Source organism: Castor canadensis, chromosome 7 (assembly GCF_047511655.1).
Source record: "Castor canadensis chromosome 7, mCasCan1.hap1v2, whole genome shotgun sequence".
In the NCBI taxonomy this organism is placed as follows: Eukaryota; Metazoa; Chordata; class Mammalia; order Rodentia; family Castoridae; genus Castor; species Castor canadensis.
The window spans coordinates 38,040,864-38,065,887 of record NC_133392.1 but is presented as its reverse complement, the minus strand read 5'-3'; the positions used below and the strand labels follow the sequence as shown (position 1 = coordinate 38,065,887).

The window sequence follows — 25,024 nt, the reverse complement described above, 5'->3', positions numbered from 1 at the left end:
CCTATAATGTGCAAGGCCCTAGGTTTGATCCTTAGCACCAAAAAACAACACATAAAGAAATGTGACTATAAAGAGAATTTTGTAAACTGCAAATTCCAGTAAATGATAATATATATTTTCATTGCAAAATCTATTTTAAATTCTGTTTAAAACAAACAAACAAACAAAAAACCCTATAAGCTTAGCACTAATGTATACAAATGATGATTATCAAGAAAATAAAATTTACTTCACTGGAAAATTCTGAGGCTAGCAATATACTTCTTGTACTTTTGGAAGGAAATGAGTTTGATGTTCTGTCTTAGAAACTAGAAGAGTCTCCAAGTACATTTGTAGTAAGGTTCTCAGAGACAGGTCATCTTGACAGCAGCTATAACCACATAATCTAAAATGTTCTCCAAAAATCTGAAATTTTATTAAAAGTTAGGTTACTATCAGTTACAGTTAGTTGGAATTATTATAGCCTTTTAATTTTTAAAAGTCTTTTCTTCTTACTATGGCACTTAAATAGGATTACAGGTAGAAGCCACCAGCACCCAGCTCATATGTTCTTTCTTTTTTGGTGGGGAGGGGAGCAGTGCTGGGGTTTGACTCAGAGCCTTGTGCTTACTAGGCAAGTGTTCTACCACTTGAACTATCCTCCATCAGCCCTTTTTTTGCTTTAGTTATTTTTCAGGTAGGGTCTTGAGTTTTTGCCTAGGCCTGGCCTCGAAACGAGACCACCTATAAGGCCTCCCATTTAGCTGCGGTCATAGACACATGCCACCAGGCCTGGCTTACTAATTGATGTGGGATCTCAAAAACTTTTAGGCAGCCAAGTTCATATTTTCAAACATATCTGTAACCTGAGAAATGGAGAGGGCCTCTATTGCAAAAAATTGAATGTCAGTTTGTACTTCTAAACTCACAACGTATCTTCACATTTGTATTATTTATATCATCTACTCAGTTTGACTCAGACATCTCATAACTACTTAATATTACCTTGCTCTTTGCTGACTAACTGCCTTGTCTTGTCAGGTTATAAAAACAAAAATAGCCTCAAACTCCACTTGTGCACATATGGCCATGCAATGAATATCTCTTTACCTATCACTCCTGAAACAGTCCTTGAGGACATTTTAATATTGTTCCTTACTTGTGATATCCCTCACCTTCCTCACTAGATTTCTGAAAGATCTGTAGCTGTTTCCTGATTATTCTGATTATAATTTATCGCTGCTGGTGAAGTTATTTAAAAGAAATCAGTTCCCTCCTTAAACTGTTCCACGAAATAGAAAGGGAAGGAAAACAGCCAAACACATTTTATGAAGCCAGTATTACACTTATCCCAAAACCAGGCAAAGACACCTCCAAAAAGGAGAACTATAGGCCAATCTCCTTAATGAACATTGCTGCAAAAATTCTCAACAAAATAATGGCCAACCAAATTCAACAACACATCAAAAAGATTATTCACCACAACCAAGGAGGCTTCATCCTAGGAATACAGGAGTGGTTCAACATATGAAAATCAATAAACGTAATAAACCACATTAACAGAAGCAAAGACAAAAACCACTTGATCATCTCAATAGATGCAGAAAAAGCCTTTGATAAGATCCAACACCATTTCATGATAAAAGTGCTAAGAAAACTAGGAATAGAAGGAAAGTACCTCAACATTATAAAAGCTATATATGACAAACCTACAGCCAGCATTATACTTAAAGGAGAAAAACTGAAACCATTCCCTTTAAAATCAGGAACCAGACAAGGATGCCCACTATCCCCACTCCTATTCAACATAGTACTGGAATTCCTAGCCCGAGCAATTAGGCAAGAAGAAGGAATAAAAGGAATACGAATAGGTAAAGAAACTGTCAAAATATCCCCCATTTGCAGATGACATGATCCTATACCTTAAAGACCCAAAAAACTCTACTCAGAAGCTTCTAGACATCATCAATATCTACAGCAAGGTAGCAGGATATAAAATCAACATAGAAAAATCATTAGCATTTCTATACACTAACAATGAGCAAACGGAAAAAGAATGTATGAAAACAATTCCATTTACAATAGCCTCAAACAAAATCAAATACCTAGGTGTAAACCTAACAAAAGATGTGAATGACCTCTACAAAAAAAACTATAAACTTCTGAAGAAAGAGATTGAGGAAGACTATAGAAAGTAGAGCGATCTCCCATGCTCATGGATTGGTAGAATCAACATAGTAAAAATGTTTATACTCCCACAAGTAATCTACATGTTTAATGCAATTCCCATCAAAATTCCAATGACATTCATTAAAGAGACTGAAAAATCTACTGTCAAATTTATATGGAAACACAAGAGGCCACGAACAGCCAAGGCAATATTCAGTCAAAAGAACAATGCTGGAGGTATCACAAATACCTGACTTCAAACTATATTACAAAGCAATAATGATAAAAACAGCATGGTACTGGCACAAAAACAGACATGAAGACCAGTGGAACAGAACAGAGGACCCAGATATGAAGCCACACAACTATAACCAACTTGTCTTTGACAAAGAGCTAAAAATATACGATGGAGAAATAGCAGCCTCTTCATCAAAAACTGCTGGGAAAACTGGTTAGCGGTCTGCAAAAAACTGAAACTAGACTCATGTACATCACCCTATACCAATATTACCCAAAATGGATCAAGGATCTTAATATCGGACCCCAAACTCTAAAGTTGATACAGGAAAGAATAGGAAATACTCTGGAGTTAGTAGGTATAGGTAAGAACTTTCTCAACGAAACCCCAGCAGCACAGCAACTAAGAGATAGCATAGATAAATGGGACCTCATAAAGCTAAAAAGCTTCTGTTCATCAAAAGAAATGGTCTCTAAACTGAAGAGAACACCCACAGAGTGGGAGAAAATATTTGCCAACTATACATCAAAGGACTGATAACCAGAATATACAGGGGACTTAAAAAACTAAATTCTCCCAAAACTAATGAACCAATAAAGAAATGGGCAAGTGAACTAAATAGAAGTTTCTCAAAAGAAGAAATTCAAATGGCCAAAAAACACATGAAAAAATGCTCACCATCTCTAGCAATAGAGGAAATGCGAATTAAAACCACACTAAGATTCCACCTCACCCCTGTTAGAATAGCCATCATCAGCAACAGCACGAACAACAGGTGTTGGCGAGGATGCGGGGAAAAAGGAACCCTCTTACACTGTTGGTGGGAATGTAAACTAGTACAACCACTCTGGAAAAAAATTTGGAGGCTACTTAAAAAGCTAAACATTGATCTACCATTCGATCCAGGAATACCACTCTTGGGGATATACCCAAAAGACTGTGACACAGGTTACTCCAGAGGCACCTGCACACACCCATGTTTATTGCAGCACTATTCACAAGAGCCAAGTTATGGAAACAGCCAAGATGCCCCACCACTGACGAATGGATTAAGAAAATGTGGTACCTGTACACAATGGAATTTTATGCAGCCATGAAGAAGAACGAAATGTGATCATTCGCTGGTAAATGGATGGAATTGGAGAACATCATTCTGAGTGAGGTTAGCCTGGCTCAAAAAACCAAAAATCGTATGTTCTCCCTCATATGTGGACATTAGATCAAGGGCAAACACAACAAGGGGATTGGACTATGAGCACATGATAAAAGCGAGAGCACACAAGGGAGGGGTGAGGATAGGTAAGACGCCTAAAAAACTAGCTAGCATTTGTTGCCCTTAACGCAGAGAAACTAAAGCAGATACCTTAAAGCAACTGAGGCCAATAGGAAAAGGGGAACAGGTACTAGAGAAAAGGTTAGATCAAAAAGAATTAACCTAGAAGGTAACACCCACGCATAGGAAATCAATGTGAGTCAATGCCCTGTATAGCTATCCTTATCTCAACCAGCAAAAACCCTTGTTCCTTCCTATTATTGCTTATACTCTCTCTATAACAAAATTAGAAATAAGGGCAAAATAGTTTCTGCTGGGTATTGAGGGGGGGGAGAGGGAGGGGGCGGAGTGGGTGGTAAGGGAGGGGGTGGGGGCAGGGGGGAGAAATGAACCAAGCCTTGTATGCACATATGAATAATAAAAATAAAAAAATAAAATAAAAAAAAAAAGAAATCAGTTCCCACTACATGCAGTAGTACAGGCCTATAATCCCAGCTACTAGGGAGTTGGAGGCAGGAGGACTGCAAGTTCAAGGCCATTCTGGGCAAATGTAGTGAGACCGTGTCTCAAAAATAATATTAAAAAAACTAAAATAAAAAATAAAGTTAAAAGGGCTAGGGGTATAGCTCAAGTGGTAGAACACTTACCTGACATGTACGAGGCCTTGAGTTCAATCCTCAGCACAGCGAAAAATTAAAAATAAACAGATAAACTTCCAAAGAGGAGTTCCAACATTTTCTGCATAATAGCAGCATTGTTGGTATAAAGAATGAACCTACCGTATAGGTAAGAACTTTTTCAACGAAACCCCAGCAGCACAGCAACTAAGAGATAGCATAGATAAATGGGACCTCATAAAGCTAAAAAGCTTCTGTTCATCAAAAGAAATGGTCTCTAAACTGAAGAGAACACCCACAGAGTGGGAGAAAATATTTGCCAACTATACATCAAAGGACTGATAACCAGAATATACAGGGGACTTAAAAAACTAAATTCTCCCAAAACTAATGAACCAATAAAGAAATGGGCAAGTGAACTAAACAGAAGTTTCTCAAAAGAAGAAATTCAAGTGGCCAAAAAACACATGAAAAAATGCTCACCATCTCTAGCAATAGAGGAAATGCGAATTAAAACCACACTAAGATTCCACCTCACCCCTGTTAGAATAGCCATCATCAGCAACAGCACGAACAACAGGTGTTGGCGAGGATGCGGGGAAAAAGGAACCCTCTTACACTGTTGGTGGGAATGTAAACTAGTACAACCACTCTGGAAAAAAATTTGGAGGCTACTTAAAAAGCTAAACATTGATCTACCATTCGATCCAGGAATACCACTCTTGGGGATATACCCAAAAGACTGTGACACAGGTTACTCCAGAGGCACCTGCACACACCCATGTTTATTGCAGCACTATTCACAAGAGCCAAGTTATGGAAACAGCCAAGATGCCCCACCACTGACGAATGGATTAAGAAAATGTGGTACCTGTACACAATGGAATTTTATGCAGCCATGAAGAAGAACGAAATGTTATCATTTGCTGGTAAATGGATGGAATTGGAGAACATCATTCTGAGTGAGGTTAGCCTGGCCCAAAAGACCAAAAATCGTATGTTCTCCCTCATATGTGGACATTAGATCAAGGGCAAACACAACAAGGGGATTGGACTTTGAGCACATGATAAAAGCGAGAGCACACAAGGGAGGGGTGAGGATAGGTAAGATACCTAAAAAACTAGCTAGCATTTGTTGCCCTTAACGCAGAGAAACTAAAGCAGATACCTTAAAGCAACTGAGGCCAATAGGAAAAGGGGACCAGGAGCTAGAGAAAAGGTTAGATCAAAAAGAATTAACCTAGAAGGTAACACCCACGCATAGGAGGGGGTGGGGGCAGGGGGGAGAAATGACCCAAGCCTTGTATGCACATATGAATAATAAAAGAAAAAAAAAAAAATGAACCTACCAAAGGGACTACTTTTCAGGCTCGGCATGTACCACCCATAGATCTGTCCCATGGCGGATACTGTGCATTTAGGGGAGCAGAATCGGATGTGTTGGGGGCAGAAGGATTCAAGGTCTGAAATGAGCCTGAAAAAGGCACTTCCAGCTGGGTGTGATGGCACACACTTATAATCCCAGAATTCTGGAGGTTAAGGGAGGAGGATTTTAGAATTCTCAAAAACAAAAACAAAAGGGCTGGTGGTATGGCTCAAGGTGTAGGCAAAAAAAAAAAAAAAAGTAGACTTCAAAATTTAAAAACCCACTACCCTCTCCCTGGAAATGTTGGCTGATACCTCTCACAACTGTAACTGCTCTGCTCCTTAGACCCTATTTGAGTGGGATGCAAGCAAGAATGGGATATTACAAAACTTATTTCAAATTGCAAAATAAAATACTGTGCAAAGAGGCATGGGTTTAAATGAGGTCAAGAGAGCTGATGTGTGAAGCTGCTGTTGACAAACCTGTCCCAAATTTGCTGAAGGGGTGTTTGGGATTCCCTGTAGCTTTTTCCAACTGAAAGAGTCTCCAGGCATCGTTCATCACATTCTTTTCATGCTCTGAATCAACTGCATTCACTTCTCTGTCTTTACAACTTGGATCAAACAAGGGGCACAGGAAAAACTGTGCAAACCTAAGGATGTAAAACATAACAAACAACTTGAAAATTGTCATTTTAAAAGACTGGCCTTTGAAATACCTTTGAAACTTATTAGGAAATATGAACTGTGTATAATCAGAAAAAAGTATCATGGCTACTAGGAAAAAGGAATATAAAGTAAGTTCTAAGTAACAGAAGAAAACATAATATTGGACATATGTAAATTCAGAGGAGCTAATATAATGCAGTTAAATCATTAGTGGAAATACAAATAGACTAATATAAAAAAATCAAGGAGCCAGGAGCTGCAGAAAGACTCAAGTGGTACAGCACCTGCATAGCAAGAGTAGGTCCCTGAGTTCAAACTCCAGTACGCCAAAACCAAAAAAAAAAAAAAACAAACTTTAAGCCAGGCACCGATGGCTCACACTTGTAATCCTAGCTACTCAGGAGCAGAGATCAGGAGGATTGTAGTTTGAGGCCAGTCCAGGCAAATAGTTTGGAAAACCCTATCTGGAGAAAACCCTTCACAAAAAAGAACTAGTGGAGTATAAGCCCTGAGTTCAAGCCAATACCACACACACACACACACACACACACACACACACACACACACACACACACAAAATGTCAAGGAATCTTATGGAGACAGCAACAGTCTAAGATTTGCAATTTGGCATGTCTGGGAAAAAAAAAAAAAAGAAAGAGAAAAAAACCCAACAAATCTGTTTTACGTGGCTAATTCTCTAAACAAAAAAAGGGAAGAGGAAGGTAGTAGTTTTTAATTAAAAAAACGCATAAACTTAGTTTTTGGTGCAATTTCACTAATACTCAGGTACCTCAGGACAAACAAATTAAGTGACCTATTTTTAAAAGGCATGACTTGAATTATGTTTTTCCTTCTTATGGAGAAAAACAGACTTTAATCATTGAAAAAATGTATTGAAAATTCTGAGATATGACACATTAGTTTGACTAAGCCATGATTATGGACTTTTATGCAATAAAAAAGGTAAATGATCTATGAACTTTCAATAAGCAGTGTTTCAATAAATAACATGGTATAATGTAGCTAATGTTAGTAACCAATATGCCTTTTTTGAGGCTATTCTTTAATAACAGTACCAAAGTTTAACTAAAAAACCCTTAATCAATAGATTAACTCATCCATAGCCACAAACTTTTTTTTTTTTTTTTTTTAGTGGCACTGGGGTTTGAATTTAGGGCCTCACACTTGCTAGGCAGTGCTCTTACCACTTTGAGCCATTCCACCAGCCCTAGTAACAATTTAAGTCATAATTTCATGTAGTAATTCTCTCTCTCTCTGTTTGGTCTGTGTGTGGTATTAGAGATTGAACCAAGTGTTAGGCAAGTGTTCTATCACTTGAGCCACACCCCCAGTCCTTTTGTTTGTATTTTGTTTTTGAAATAAGTTCTCTCTCCCTAACTTTGACCAGGCTAGTCACAAACTCCTGATTCTCCTGCCTCTTACTCCTGAGTAGTTGGAATTATAGGTGTGTACCACCATGCCTGATTTAAGATCTTATCTTATAAGATCAAGACCCAGAATTGAGACAAAGTCAAGAGCAAAAGTGCTGAACAAGACTGCAATACAGTAGACTTAAGAGACTGCTGACTCTATTAACATCGCAGCCACTACGCTTCTGTCTCGCTGTCAAGGAGGCTGCTGTCATTACCTGATATTTATTTTAGGTACATAAATGAATATGATACTGTGCTAAGTACTTTACACATACCACTCCACAAGAAACCCCATCTATCTAGAGTCTATAATCAGAGATGTGTGAAACAGACATTTATAGACACATAACCGTGGGTGGCAGAGTGGCTTAAGTGGTCGAATGCTTGCCTAGCAAGTGTGAGGCCCTGAGTTCAAGTCCCAGTACCATCACCACCAAAAAAAAAAAAAAAAAAGAAACGAAATTGGCCTAATGGAGCTTGCTTCAGAAAATCCCCAAGACTGAAATATCAGGTCAAAACATTCTCTATCCACTAAGCATCCTTGAGAAGTGAGGAACTAAAGGAGAATAGAACATCAAAGGTCAAGCATTCTGGAATAGGAAGTGTGTTTGAAAAGAGATCCATGACACTGTCACATCATGTTCTTTATCATGTACTTTAGATGCACACAGTATGCAGTTAGAATGGGAAGGGCTGGAAAAGTTTGTAAGATAGTATGTTTAAAGTCATGCCAGTGTCTCCTTTACCACAAAGTAAGCAGGTGGCATCACTCATTATATTTTTATTTTTTATAAAACATAGGGGGTAAACTGGTTAAAGTATCCTTTTTTATCTTTTGGCACAGGATTTAAACTTAGGGTCCCAAGCATTACTCTTACTGCTTGAGGCACTCTATCAGTCCTTCTTGTGATTTTTTTTTTTTTTTCAGATAAGGTTTATTTGCCTAGGGCTAGCTTCAAACTGTGATCCTCCTGATCTCTGCTTCCTGAGGAGCTAAGATTACAGGGGTGAGCAACCGACACCTGACTAAGATATCTTTAGTCAAACTATAAAGTTATGATACACTCTATCACTAAGTTATAACTTATTACTAGTTATTATTTTTATTAATGTGATTAAGGGCACAAAGTTGGATAATACACAGGGCACTCAGCATTACCTGTCAAGGGCGCCTTCTAGATGTTCATGAGAAACATCAAAATAGTAATTGGTATGCTCCCCACTGGTAAAAGCATTTGAACTTCCTGCATGCTCACTTAGAAACTGGCTATATTCATTTTCTTTAGGATATTTCTTTGTTCCCAAAAAAAGCATATGTTCACAAAAATGACTCAAGCCAGCAATATTTGGAGGATCTGATAATGAACCTGAAAGAGAAAACACATATGTAAATAAGCATTACGTCAAAAGTTAGTAACTATAGATGAATTATGATAGTTTGGAATTCTTTTTAGCATGAAACTACCACCACACAATCAGAGAAAGCATATGCTGCTCTAACATGTTATTATTTAGAAGGTAAACAAGTAGTCAGAAGACCTGGATTGTAGCCCCTCCTCTTGACATTACTTAGTCTGTGTCACTAGGCAGATTACTTAACCTCTTTGGACATTAGTTTCCTCACACTAGAGCCAGAACTTTCTTACCACTGTTTATTGCAGGAGACCATAAGGCACAGCTGTGAAACTGTAAGCACAGCACTTTATTTTGTCTCACTCACTTCTTCTACATGTACCTATCTCAAAGGGTCCTGTCAATACAAATTAGACACTTGCCAAGCACTATGCATTAAAGCAGGCAAACATTATCTGTTCAATATTACTTTACTTCCTCAATTCTAAAATGCTATTAAGTTAACTAAAAGTTGGGTTTTGTTTTTTGTTTTTTTATGTGGTACTGGAGTTTGAATTCAGGGCCCGCTCACTCCTTGAGCCACTCCACCAGCCCTTTTTTGTGATTGTTGTTTTCAAGATGGGGTCTCTTGAACTGTTTTCGCAGACTGGCTTCGAACCTTGATCCTCCTGATCTCTGCCTCTTGAGTAGCTAGGATTACAGGCATAAGCCACTGGTGCCCGGCAACTAAAAGCTTTTATTAAAAAACAACAACAACAACAAGAAACCACCACCAACAAAAGACCTGTATGTATACATACATAAGAAGCAATCTGATAAAAGCAATATTAAATAGGGATGGAAGAATTTCCTTACTGCAGGGTCACCTTATGTAGGAACCTAACAAGATGTTCTTAGTAAATATAAGATTATTTTGACTTAGACAATTGTAGTTTACCAATATATGAATAAGGGGTCCAGTACAAAAGAAGCTATTAAAAAATAAATCAAATAGTGCACACTGAAGTGGTGTTTATTCACACTCATATGGAGAGCTCTACTGAATGTCAACATTAGATCAATGAACTGAGCAGAGATTAATTCACAGTTTTAAGTTGTACCTATGTGAACATCAAGTGCTGCTGACGACTTGTCCGTGGTAGGGTCACTGACGAGAAGCACTTTGATACCATTGGCCAGTTCTAGTCCACGATATTCTCGCTTATCTTCAGGAGATTTGATAATGTGGTTTTCTATTCTCTTAATAGCTGGATTATTCATTTTGCAATAAATCCCTTTTTGGAAACTGAAAAGAAAAAGATTAATTGCTGCATTGTGACTATTTTTTTTTTTAAAGGACAAGGAATAACATCAAGCAGGATGGTAGGGGTGAATCTAACCAATGTAAAATGTAAGGCTATTCAGAAATGTCACAATGAATCCCCCCTGTACAATTAATGTATGCTAATAAAAATGAAAAAAAAATTCTTGGCCAGGAGTGATGGTATCAATCTACAATCCCAGCACTTGACAGGCTAAGGCAGGAGTACTTCCACTTGATGAGAGCCTGGAATACACAGAGATTAAGAGCAGCCTGGGCTAAAACGTGAGACCTTGTCTCAATTAACACGAACAGGGACCAGGAGGGTGGTTCCAGCAGTAGCGGCCCTGAGTTTAATCCCCAGTGCTGCCAAAACAAGCAAACAGAAACAAAAACCAAATAAACCAGTGAGGACAGTTTTAGGGAAAAAAAAAGAACAAAAAACCTGGAGGAAACTTTTGCTGTTGCTGCTGATGGGGCAACACACTAAGCATGTGCTCTACCATTGAGCAGTACCTACAGCCCTGAAGGAAAGTTTTTTTGTCTTTTAAGAGGAAACTTTTTATAGTCTATTTACAGGGCATAGTCATTCATCTCCTTCCTCTTAGCCTCATTCTTTCAGATAAAGTTAATATTATTGTTTTTGTATCTAGAAGAGCACAGAGATGCAGATTTGACACAGGGTGGGCCGGGCCATGAGGTGGTCAGTGTGCTGACCAAGAATAAAGTTTTCAAATACCAATAACTATTTCATACACATTCCAAAGTATCTGCTAGAGTATGCAAGGTAAAAGGTTGTGTAAGAATTTTTTCTGGGTCAGCTAAAACACTGCTCAACCTGATATTCCAAGATAAGGCAGAGAGACTGGTGGAGTGGCTCAAGTGGAAGAGTGCCTGCCTAGCAAGCATGAGGCCCTGAGTTCAAATCCCAGTGCTGCCAACAAAACAAAAACAAAAACAAAGATAAGGCAGTTCTAGAGCTCATAGGTCTTATATGCACATGTTCAGAACATAAGGAATAACCCCCATAAGGAACAATCCTGTGCAATATAAAACCAGAGATATGGAAGTCTTATGAAAGCAGCAAAAGGACATAAAATAAACAAATTAAAAAGTTGGAAGGACATCAAGTAATTTTTATAATCTGTTGAACAGCCAGCCAAATGCCAGAGCAGGAGCAGTCTGCCAATCTTAACAGAGATGTTAGATAAATTTTCTCACAAAGGGCTTCCTCTAATGGTTATTGAACCACCCCCCAGACTTGTTTTTGAAATGTTTTTTTTTTTTCAAGATAGGGTCTTTTGAATTATTTGCCCAGGGCTGGCTTCAAATCTCATCCTCCTGATATCTGCCTCCTGAGTTGCTAGGATTACAGGTGTGAACCACTGTTGCCTGGCTGCTGCTTTCTTCCCTAGGAAGCCTACAAACACATCGATGGGAAAGGACTACCAATACATAGAATCCCCTAAAGGTGGCTGGCGTAAGTACAGGGAAGGAATCTTTCCAGTCTGGGGTATGTGTTTTTTGAGCGTAGGGTAGATGTTACTTTTGTCTATACTGTGGACAACATAAGACACAAAAAAAGTGAACTTATTAATCAGGTAATGCCAAGAACGTATCTGAAACTACAGAGGAAGAATGAACCTGTGTTAGTACATTGGCTTCTTACCTAGAAGACAAAAGAAGTGGATTTGACTGTCCTTAAAAGACTAATAACCAGGGCTGGGGATGTAGCTCAGTGGTGGAGCACTTGCCTAGTGTGCATGAGGCTCTTGGGGAAGAAGGGAAACTGACAGCCAGATTTAAAGGCAAATCAGAGAAAGCATAAATAGACATATGGATTGGGGGGGGGTGTTGCTTTTTTTTTTTAATTTTTTATTGTTGTGCTGGAGGTACATTGTGGCATTTACAAAATTTCTTATATCAAATATATCAGAGTTGAATTTATTCCCTCCATCATTCTCCTTTATCCCCTCTCCTCTGGTATATGATTATTTTGGACAAAATATTGTGTTAAAAATCTCAAGAGATTAAGAGAGAGAAAAATCTAGGTTGATTTTAATAGATACCTTCCTCTTGGAAATTATTTATAATTACTGTCTAATCTGAATAACATTTGGTAAACCAAACAGGTTTATTTCTCTTAAGATTGTCCCTTATATCTTCTTTTGAAAGATGACATTTGTAATTTTAAAGATCAGTACTGTAGGCCATACTGGTTTTTAAAGATCACATAATGCTAGCGCTAATCTTGTCCTATTTATAGTAAAAATAATTTCTTGAAAAACAAAGCATAAAATACAATACTGACATTTTTGGGATCACCACTGGAAATTCAAAAGCAATTTTGGAAGTGAAAAGCTTTTATTAACAACTATTTTACCACACATGATGGTGCATACCTATAATCCCAGCACTCCGGAGGCTAAAACAGGAAGATCATGAGTTCAAGGCCAGTCTGGGGTAGATAGTGGGCTCCAGGCCAGCAGCATAAGCCACATAATGAGACCGTCTCAAAGAACAACAACAAAATAAACAAACAAAAAAACCTCATAACTATTTTCTACTTTATTTAAGACACCTAGGCTCAGTGACATAGAGACAGGAAAACACCTGAGTGCAAAATCTAAAAAGCGGTGCCTTGTGGCTACAAAAATAAATAAATAAATTCTCAGAATGACAGAAAGTGATCTATTTAAGACTCCAAAGAAAGGCACAAGTTATGGCTAACTTACTTCTCCAAACACAATCTTTTTAGAATGCAGCAAATTCTTCAGTACATTGTTTCAAATACCTCGAGTTTAATATCAATTACTGATTTATTTATATTTACTAATTTTAGGTGGCACTGGGATTTGAACTCAGGGCCTCATGCTTTCTGGGCAGACGCTCTTACCACTTGAGCTATTCTACCAGCTAAACTACTATTTTAAAAAGTGAGTTCTAAGCCAGGCATTGTGGTGCTCACTGTAATCCTAACAACTAGGAGGAAGGCTGGAGGATCCCATCTGGGTACAAAGAAGTTCGAGGTCTGCCTGGGGCTACCTACCAAGACCCTGTATCCAAAAAAACAAAACAAACATAAGTTGAGTTCCAATGTGGAAGCAATATAATAGTAAATAAGCCATAAGGCATCTTCTATTAAAACCCCAGCCAGGCTGGGCACTAGTGGCTCACTTCTATAATCCTAGCTACTCGGGAGGGAGAGATCAGGAGGATTGCAGTTTGAAGCCAGTTTGAGCCCCTATCTCAAAAAAGCCCATCACTTAAAACAAACAAACAAACAAACAAACAAAAGAACATCACTAAAAGACCCATCACTAGCAGAGTGATCACCTGCCTAGTCAAGTGCAAGGCCCTGAGTTCAAACTCCAGTGCAAACAATCCCCAAAAAACAACAAGGAGAGCAGGAGATATGGTTCAAGCAGCAGACTGTCCGTCTAGCAAGCAGGAAGGAAGCCCTAAGTACAAATTTTAGTACTACAAAAAAAAAAAAATTAAGAGGACAGCATTAGAAGGTAGCAATAAGATACTCAGTGTACAGCCCTGAAAATGCGTGTATCTGCCCCCAGCAAGGCTCTCTAGAGAGAAAAGAGGGGCTGGGCTTCTAGGGAAGGGTTCCACTGGGTAGAAGCAAATAGGGAAACCAAAGGTTATAGATGATTAAAATGTGACGGTATGGTGATGATGATACTTGAAAACTTCTAAGTGTTAACTGTTGTAAGAAGATGAAATACAGTATAAACTGGTAGCATAAACTGTTTTATTCTGTGGGTGGTTAAAAACTCATTATATAAAGATAAGCCACCTTTTTTTTTTTTTTTTATTATTCATATGTGCATACAAGGCTTGGGTCATTTCTCCCCTCTGCCCCCACCCAAAGATAAGCCACCAGGCTACATGTACTTTTTACAGGAATTCAATTTTCCTTGATCATGTTTTATTTTTCTCATACAAAAAAATATTTAAATTGTAATTGTAAAACAGACAGTGAGACTCCTGTAGACAGACTAGCACAAGATTGAGAGCTCCTGCCCCAATAAGAACCATTTATAAATGATCACAGTTCATCAGTCACTGATTTAACTTATTTGGACATTAAAACTGTACCTGATTAATATCCCTGGTATGGCTAAGAGTAAAGAGATAAAATTTATTCTGAATGTTACATGTACAAATTAGTCTCACTACTTTTAGACAATTGTAGACAAGATTAAGAATGGCTACATTCTAAACTGACAATGCTCTCAAACCAAGTATCATGACTCCTTGAGGAAGTAAAAGCCAAAACAAACAGTAGTAACATTTTTTAGCAAGACCTCCTCCCAGTAATCTATATTCACTCTGGTCTAGTTTTACCTACAGCCTGTCTATCAACACCTCCTACAGATTTGATACTTACCTTCTGGAGAACTGAAGGAAATGACTGGGAACTCCTCTGATGATGAAGAACTTGCCTATCTGTGTACTTACATTTATACTCAGGAGATCACATGTCCATCTATCTCGACTTCCTCATTAGCATAAGCCTTCAGAGTAATTTATTGCAAATGTTCTCCAATAAGCAAGCATTCTGACAATTTAGATGACAACCAAGTGCTAAGTCAAATGCTTTCCCAAACATTTGATATTTTTAACTTGTCAAAGTCAAAATTTTAGGAGCAATAAATTATTTTCAGTTTTTAGGCATATTATCATACATTGGAAATTCCATAAGGTACAGAATAGTCAGTTTTTAGCATTCTGATAAACTGAAGAGATATTGAGTAATTACAACATATTTTGTTCAGAAGTTAAAACAATGACTACATGCACAGAAAGTAAAGGCTAGAAGAGCCATTATATATTATCTACTCGGACTCTACAGTTCAGGGACCAGCAGCCAGATACTGAATTTTAATGAGATCTCTAGGTGGGCTAGCCTCCTCATCTTACCTATAAGGAAATAAGCTCAAGGAGCTTAAATCACTTGCCCAAAATCATTCCACATAAGTTACAATAATAACTCAATGTCTCTCCTTTGTTCAGTTTCACCCCCCCCCCACTCCCCATATTAAACAAACATTTAAGAAGGCCTATTAAGGTCCAGGCCACTGCACCATGCACACTGTATAAAGCCGGGTATTCCAGGGATCTCTTCGGAAGGAACGCAGACTAGGAACAAGCAGAGAGGAAAACAACTTATCTTTTAAGTTGGTGACAAAGTTGTCCTGGGGGCACTATGGGAGTTATGAAAGCAAGGTACCTAACCCTGTCTAAACAGGGGAGAGAGGAAAAAGGAGGTGAGTAGAAGCATGTCAAATAAAAGGTAAGGGACAAAGTAGAAGTAGATACCTAAGCAAGGCCTGCTAATGAAAAAAAACGCAAGAAGAATACAGTGGAAAATTGAGAGGCTTGATATTAAAGGAACTATACCAAAACCTACACTAAGTCATGAACTAGTGCCAGGCGCTGGTGGCTCACACCTGTAATCCTAGCTACTCAGGAGGCAGAGATCAGGAGGCAAAACCCTTGGTCCTTCCTATTATTGCTTATACTCTCTCTTCAACAAAACTAGAGATAAGGGCAAAATAGTTTCTGCCTGGTAGCGAGGGGTTGGGGGGGTATGGGGGGGGTGGTGGTTAGGGAGGGGGCAGGGGGAAGGGGGGAGAAATGACCCAAACAATGTATGCACATATGAATAAAAAAGAAAAAAAGAAAGAAAGAAAGAAACCTTGGCCATGTGCCACTGGCTCACACCTGTAAACCTAGCTCTCAGGAGGCAGAGATCAGGAGGATCGTGGTTCAAAGCCAGCCTAGGCAAATAGTCCTTGATACCCTATTTTGAAAAACCCATCACAAAAAAAGGGCTAGTGGAGTGGCTCAAGGTGTAGGCCCTAGTTCAAGCCCCAGTACTGCAAAACAAAACAAAACACCTTAAATGAATTAGGGTGGTTGCAATTTAAATGAATCCTATAGAAATATCAAACTTTGGCAAATTTTTAGTTCTGGTGCATGCTTATGAATGGCTGTGACTTTTAAAAGTGACAGATTTAACATGAAATATTTAAAAAAATTTTTAAGTGTTCAGTATTTTAATTTTTTTTTACATATTCACTGAATTTTATAATCATCACCACTATATAATTTTAGAACATTTCCATCACTCCCCTAAAAAAAAAAAAAAGACACTTTCTTCTCCCTGAAGAATCTGAGACCCTGGACACAGCTATGTATCATCACAGACCACCTTCAGCACTGCCCTATAGACTTGAGCACACTCTTAAGAAGCAGCAAGGTGCTCTGCTTCATTTAAAGCTCCACCTGACTACATTGAGTCCTTTACTCTGCCCATGTGAAGGGTGAATATTTAATTATTTCCAGAGCTACAGGTGGTCTTCATTTTCTCACCTTGATTCCATCCCCCCTCCTTAGTTTTAGGGAAAAGCAGCCAAACAGGCACTGGTTCTTTCTGGGCCTGTGACCAGAGGCCTCTTATTATAGTGGTCCTTCTTCCCCTTATTCTCCTGCTGCCTTCAGCTGGCCCGTCCCATAGCTGAGTATCATCAGTATTGGGGATGAAGGAGCTATGGTTGCGAACCTCTGGTGTGCAAATCAAAAATAGAAATTAAAGAGAGTTTTTCAAGACTAACCTGGAGAGAGATGTTTGGTACTTAAAAATCGGGCTGTGTTTAATCAGTGGGGAAAACTATAAATTGCAGTCTGATCATGGTATTGTCTAAACAGCTCTTTGAATTTGTAAATGACATGTGGCAGAGTATTTTTCGCTCTATGTTTGGAGGCTGAGCTCATCCCTCATGTGATCAGCTGTGGCTCTGTAGCTTCATCTTCCACCCAGCTGTTAAAAGACACTTTATAAAGGTTTAAACAAATAGCTGAACACCCACTTTATATTACTTGCCATAGTTGTAACTTTTTCCATACTTAACAACAGAGGGTTTCTTACAGGTGTAGTGTGAAGACAAGGGTCTTTCACAAGTACCCTTCTGCATAGTCTTTATTACAAAATGTGAGATGGATGTCACTGTACAAAACCAATCCTAATGATCACTCTGGTTTAAAAGAGTGTACTATACTTTATAAACTGGTCATTTATTCTTCCTATTTTCCCTAAGTGGTGATTGGCAACAGCTATGATGGTCATCCTCATCAAGCACATGAGAAACAAAAGCTCAGTGATTAAGTGACTTGCCCGACTGCATTCAGTCACAGTTGATTTGTGGCCAAGCTGGAATTATAGAGAAAGAGGAAGCATGGGAAGTGGGAAAGGGAGGAGCACAAGGTGGTATTTAAGGCTTTCTTCTCTTGCTTCTAGGTGCCACCATCACAGTTCTTCCCTGACCCTATTCTCCTTCCTTACAATACTAAGTAACAAAAAGCAAAAATTAAAGTAGGTCCAAACAATGCTCCAAGGAAAGTGAAGGTTTTCATTCATTCCCCACATAAAACAAAGATAAGTAGTCAAAGAAGTCTGGAAGAACACTTCAAATCTACCACAGGAGTCCCTAAGCTGAACCTATCTCACTATACATTGCCCATAAAAAGGAATACGTATGATAGGATTAAATGTGTAATAGCTGGGGCTGGGAGGAGCAGGGGGAATATTGAGATTGCATAGAAATAGTTCGTGTGTGAAAGGGAACATGAAAATAGTTACTTCAGTAAACATGGTGGGTTTACTGATGACTTTATTTTCCAACATATACATTAAACCACATGATCAGAAAAAAGGAGAAAAATCATAATCACCATAGTAGATGCAGAAAAAGCACTTAATTACATTAAACGAATAGTGACTTTAAAAGAGAAAAATTCCTTCATCTGAAAGAGTATCTACAAAACAATGGAATTATGATACTTGATGGTGAAACAAGATAAAACCTCCAACCCCATGAGCAGGATGCCACTTCTATTCACCATTGTACTGGTAGTTCTAACCAAAGAGCAAGGAAAGAAACAAAACAAGTAAAGATGGGAAGGAGGGAGAAAAACATGACTCACAGGCAACATGCTTGTATATATGCAAAAATCTTAAGAATCTATGGACAACTTCCATTTCTGCACAGTATGATTATGGTAGGTCAGGACAAATTGATGTAGCTTTGACAACTAGAAAAGGCCACGATGAATAACAAACAAAATCCTGTTTTTATTGATGTTGGAAGGTGTGGAAGCACTGACTGATAAGCTGACTGACTGGATGAGCTGGAATGCTAGAGAAGAGAGCCCTCTGAGCTCAGGGATATCATTAAGGCTTTGATGTGACAGATTAAAGCTCCAAGAAGTCCCAAATTTCCAGCAAGTCTTCCCCAGAGACTTTCTAGGGTACTGTTGCAAATCTACCAGAATGACTAAAATGAAAAAGATGGCGCATATTAAGTGTTAGAGAAGTTATAAGGCAACTCAACCTCATACACTGCTACAGAAATGAAAATTGATAGTTTCAAAAATTGTACTATATAATAATGTAACTTATTCTAATATTAGATATATATACATAATAAATGCATTTATATGTTCAAAGAAACATTATTCATAATAGCCCAAGCTAGAAAAGATCAAATGTCTATCAACAGTAAAAAAGATAAATAAATTGTGGTATAATCTCATAATGGACTACATATAGCAATGAAGGTAAAACAAAGCACAACAATAAGGATGAATCGCACTAATATAAGGTTGAGTAAAAAGTAGACACAAAAGAGTAAATCCAATATCCTTGTATTTATATGAAGTACAAATATAAGAACAAGTAACAGAAACTATGCCTTTATGCCAGTATGGTCATTATGCTTGTGGTAGGAGCAATGATTAGAAGGTCATGTGCTAATAATCATGCAGGTGTATTCAGTTTGTGAAAATGCATTAAGCTGTATACCTAATTATATTTCAGTAAAAAGTTCTTTAAAACAGTTTTAAGATATTATAAAACAGTAAAATAAAAGGAAAGAGAGATAAATAAATTACTGAAATTACAAATCTCAATGACTGGAAGTTACTGTGGAGTTAATACCACTTGAAGAGTGGGAAGTAGTTGATTTGGCCAACAGGTTCTACTCCAAGAAGGTTAAGAAATATTAGTCCAATTAATGTGGTCATTATCTAGGCCTTATTGGGTGTGTCCTGAGATAATTATTTCTGTTTATCCTATCTTGCCACAAGAAATGAGGCCCAAATAAGAACAGCATAACTCAACTAAGTTAATAAAGTATGCTAAATATTTTAACTCAAATTCTTACTCATAATGGCTTGAAAATTAGTTTTTTTTAATTGCTTAAGATCCAGTTAAAATTATAAATAAAACATGATGCTCCCAGAAATCAACTGAAAATGGCAAGCATTAAATGTAATAGAAACAGAAGCAAAATGCTTAAACTTTGAATAAATTCTTTCCTTAATTATTTTCAACATTTATATTAAAAAAAATCCAGAATTTGAATTACATTTTTTTTTTTTTGTGGGACTGGGGTTTGAACTCAGGGCTTCACACTCACAAAGCAGGTGCTGTACCACTTAAGACACATCTCCAGACCATTTTGTCATTTTGCTCTGGTTATTTTGGAGACTGGGGGAGGGGGGGCGGGCGTCTCAAGAACTGTTTGCCTGGGCTGGCCTCGAACCAGGATACTCCCAATTTCAGCATCCCAAGTAGCTAGGATACAGGTGTGATGCATGACACCCAGCCATATTCATTACTTTTAAAAAACAAAACAAAAAGAATACCATGTAAAGTTAATATTTCTTCAAATTCAGATTTAATATTTACACATAGGCTGTCTTCCTTATAGATAGAACCCAGAGCAACAAAGGCAGTTTAAGGACCACTGTCATGATTTCTAAAGATTAATTTCGATCACTTTTGTAACTAATTCTCTCAAGAGAGCCCTCCAAGGAAAGCAAATCATTTATACTCATATTCCATACAGAGGGGTGTATTTCTACTTGAGGGCTCATTTGCACCCATCTGTATACTTCTGACAGAAGACAACCTGACCACTTCAAATAATGCTGGTCCAGAAAATCTGATCTGTACTCTGCTTTAGTGTGAGTCTTCAAGCCTACACTGATCCAATAGCCACTTTTAGTCTAAGGTTAGTAATTATATTTCATGCTTAACCTCTTTGTTTCTCAGATCCTGAATCCTACTGGACTAATCTGGACTTTTTAATCTCATCTCATTTTATTAATCAAATGTTAGGTAAGATTTTCACATAGGTCCATTATATTGATAGCACTTCTTCTGTAAAGTAGTCTAACTAAACTTTACCAAGGTATAGTGCTTGGGACATAGTAGTCACACACAAGTGGATGTCTCGCTGGTAGAATGGCCCTAGTGGTAGAGTGCCTACCTAGCAAGCATGAGAGGCCTGGTTCAAACCCCAGTACCACCAAAAAAAAAAAAAAAAAAAAATCACAAGTAGCAACCTTATCATCATCACCATCATCAGTGATGATGTCCTATGGGGGTGAGACAGAAATGGGCCATCTCAATAACCACCATGTTATTACTAGCATTTTTAACACACACTCATGCAAATTCCTGTTGGATGCTGTCATCTTTACAAGTCAAAAACATTCATTGGGCCAGCTGGTAATAATATGGTACTTTGTAAGACTATGAGAAAAACAGATAATTAATTATCCCTGTATAATTGCTATTGGTGAGGCAATGTTTATTGTCAATAGTTCTCAATAGGTGACAATTTTACTCCCTTTCCCAGGGGATATTAGGCAATGTCTGGAGACATTTTTGATTATCACAAATGAACAGTGCTACTGACATGTGGTAAGCACAGGCCAGAGATGCTCATAAGCATCCTATAACGTACATGGTAGTCCCTACAACAAAAATTATCTGGCCCAAAATATCAATAATATTAAAGATGAAAAACCCTAGTTTATAGTTCTGACTTTATCACCAAAAATAATGGATAAGAATCACTATAGCCAATTCTATTCACCTAAACTAAGAAGCCCAAGAAGCAGCCTCATCAAAATGTAGGAAGTTAGGCTGGAGAACTGGCTCAAGGGAGTGCCTGCCTAGCAAGCCTGGATTCAAACCCCAGCACTGCCAGAGAGAGAGAGGGAAAGATAGAAGAATCTATAATTTCCTAGTTATCTATCTGAATCAAAACCAGAAAAGACTTAAATGAAGAGAAGAGGGGAAACTGATAATTAAGGAAAGAGAGAGGAGAGGTTTGCAGGAATCTTGTCCTTTTTTTTTTTTTCCCCCCCCGCCGTCTGGGGTTTGAACCCAGGACCTACACCTTGAGCCACTCCACCAGCCCTTTGATATGATGAGTTTTTTTGAGATAGGGTCTTGCAAACTATTTGCCTGGGCTGGCTTCCAACCACAGTCCTCCTGATCTCTGCCTCCTGAGGAGCTAGGATTACAGGCGTGAGCCACCAGCACCCAGCAAGAAGCTTGTCCTCGAGTAAGCAATCTAGTGCACAAATAAAGGGGTCAACCTTAGAAAGAAGCATAGACATGACACTGACCCTTACAGAATGCTCAATCAGTATCTCCCACAGCATATACACTTTTTAAAGGATTATAGCTTTAATGAACATATTAGAAAGTTTCCACAAAAAACCTCACAAAAGTTATATGGTTAGAGCCATACAGGCATTAAACAGAACTAGGATTCATATCCAAGTCTTTACACACCAAAGCTCCATGCTCTTAACTGCCTCATTAAATTAAACATTTCTTATGTACAGAGACTAAAACTCTATGAAAGGATATTCACAAAAATGTTGAGGGTGGTTACCTATGTATAATATACTGCTGGGTGATCTTTATTCTCTGTATTTTTCTGTATAGCACAGAATTTTTGAAAAGATAAACTTGGTAGACTTAGTGTACCAGGTTCTGCTTACTAAATCTATAAGCCCAAAATGAACTTGCTTTTGTTAATTTGTGTTGTTTACATCACAACATAAAAGGGCTAATTAATAGAAAAAAATCTGGATTCCATTTGCATTCACTATTGCTACAAACAGCTTGATTACTTTAAGAAACTAGTTTTTTGGCTCATCCAAAAGATTTTTAAAAACGGTTTGTGAAGTGGACAAAAGCTTAAGCAGGCAATGGACAAAACCCACAACCTAATTCTAGAACTTACTTCTTTACACAATTGCTGATCTAATGTGGTTTGGCCCAATGTCGCTGTCAATTTTAGGCTCTAGTTTGTTTTCTTTGTACATACATGATAATAATCTCTGGTAATTTAGAAAGTAACAACCTAAATATATTCATTCATATTCTTTCTCTGTCTCAATAATAGCTAGGAAAACACTGACAAACTTAAGTAGGGGAGTTGCTTTACCTGACATTAAAGCATACTACAGCTAAGCATGCACAAGGCCTTGGGTTTGAGCTCCAGAAAAAGAAAACAACTACAAAGAAAGAAAACTCAAAATCTGAGAAGACCTGTAATGAAAACAGAACAGACCTAAAACATAAAAAAACAAAAAACATCAATAGAAAAAACCTAGAAAGTACAGAATTAGACCCAAATACATGTGGAAATTCAGTATTTAACAAAGATGGCATCTCAACTCACTGTAAAAGATGGACTTTTCACTTGAGTAGCCACGGAGGGGCAGGGGGAGAATGGAAACTAGATCTATATCTAATAACATTCACAAAAATAAATTCCTAGATAAGAGAACAAAATGTAAAAAAATAGCAAATGTAAAATGTGAACTATCCAAGTACTGAAAGAAAAGGTGCTTGGATACCTTTTTAACTTCGGTTTAGGGAAAGGTTAACCCTGACTCAAAGAATGCAGGTTATGGACCAAAGACCTAAACAAAAAGAACTAAGACTATAGAACTATAAGAAGAAAACATATGGCAAAAGCCATATTTGCTATTGCCATATTTGGCAATGATATCCTTGAGTATGACACTAAAAGCCCACATAAGAAAAGAAAAAATAAATCAGACTGGATCAAAATCAAAATGTTCTGTGCATCAAGGCCTGAGGGTATAGCTAAGTGGTAGAGCAGTTGTCTAGCATATATAAAGCCTTCAGTTCAATCCCCAGCAACACAAAAACAAAAAATTTTTTGTGCATCAAAGGACACAATCAATAAAGTAAAAAGGCAACCTGTGGAGTGGGAAAAAATCTTTGTAAATTATTTATCTGATAAGAAGAAAATGTCCAAAACTTCTATAATAAAAGAACAACAAGGAAACAAAGAATGGTTTATCAAAGGTTTTCCTCAGAATACTATTTTAATCCCTCCACCCCTTATCCCAGGACCATCAAGCAAAGAGTTCATAGTCCTGGGTGTTTGAAGCATTTGTTTTATTTTTGCTTCATTTTATAATTATCCATATTAAAGAAACAAAATTAATCTGTTAGTTGTGAAGTTTTTTTTTTTAAAGAGCCCAGGAAGGAAATACAAATTACCTAGATGCCAACATCCTGAGATAAACACATTCTTAATGTAACTCCTTCTAGAAATTGTATCTATACATAAATACTTTTCCTACATAAATGGTTACAAATTTAAGATAACAAATGATACACAAGGTGGAGTCCCCATTCATCATTTCACCTGTTTTGCAGTCACCAACCAGCATACCTTCAGGAAAAAGGCAAGATACTAATGTTTTAAGGATGCCCATCTCCTCCTTCATCACTATGGTTTGAACTCAGGGCTTTTATGCTTGGTAGGCATGTGCTGTACCACTTGAGCCACTCCTCCAGCCCATTTTTACTTTTCGTGATGGCTTTTTTTGAGACAGGGTCTCGAACTATTTGCCCAGGGCTTTGAACCATGATCCTCCTGATCTCTGCCTCCAGAGAAGCTAGGATTACAGGTATAAGCCATTGGTGCCTGGCCAGTGTTTTTTAAATGAAGGATACAAAGGCCCAGTATAGCAGTTCAAACCTGTAATCCTAGCTACTCAAGAGGCTGAGATCAGAAGGACGGAGGTTCAAGGCTAACCTGGGCTAAAAGTTCACAGAATTTCATCTTGACCAACAGCTGTGCATGGTGACACACGTCTCTTATCTCCAGCTATGAAGCACAATAGAAGGATCTTGATCCAGGCTGGCCCAGGTAAAGCAAGATTCCTTCTCAAAAATAACTAACACAAAAAAGGCTGGAGGCATAGCTCAAGTGGTAGAATGCCTGCCTAGCAAGTGTGAAGCCCTGAGTTCAACCCCTAGTACCACTAAGGGGAAAAAAATACAAGTTTTAAAATATCCACATTTCTTAGGGGATTCTTTTCCTTTGATGGCCCAACACAGTAGTTAAAGCCTGACTAGAGTAAGGAGGTGTAAAGAGAAACTTGCAAGAGAACAGCCCCGAGTGCCAAAGCTAAAACAGAACAAACAGAGCAATCATTCATCAGGAAGCCTGGCATAAGGTGGCAGAGCCTGAGGAGCAACTTTGAAGACAAGGGGTGGCAGCAATGGTGAGAATTAGTCACATTTAGAAGGGATATATTAAATAACTATTATGTATTAAGGATAATGAAAACCAGGATCCTCACTATCAGAGAAAAGAGTTATAAATAAGGAAAAAACAAAAGCTAAAATTAATCTTGCAGTTTTGGACTATCTATGTGAATCTGTGGTTCTCAGTATACAGGCAGATACAGAAATATAGA

The 25,024-nt window shown here is 37.9% G+C and overlaps 1 protein-coding gene across 3 annotated transcripts in view; it reads right to left on the bottom strand.

The window, feature by feature from the left end:
• The window catches only part of Ide (insulin degrading enzyme), a 109,622-nt gene that overhangs the window by 69,782 nt on the left and 14,816 nt on the right, over window positions 1-25,024 (bottom strand). For 2 of the 3 annotated variants that reach the window (XM_074078768.1, XM_074078767.1), the window contains exons 2-4: window positions 10,197-10,381; window positions 8,903-9,110; window positions 6,125-6,294 (exon numbers count right to left, since the gene is read on the bottom strand). In XM_074078768.1, the coding sequence (XP_073934869.1) occupies window positions 6,125-6,294; window positions 8,903-9,110; window positions 10,197-10,381 (563 nt within the window). Of the gene's footprint in view, window positions 1-6,124; window positions 6,295-8,902; window positions 9,111-10,196; window positions 10,382-14,798; window positions 14,880-25,024 lie in introns of those variants that run through there. The other variant, XM_074078769.1, reaches the window with a different exon arrangement.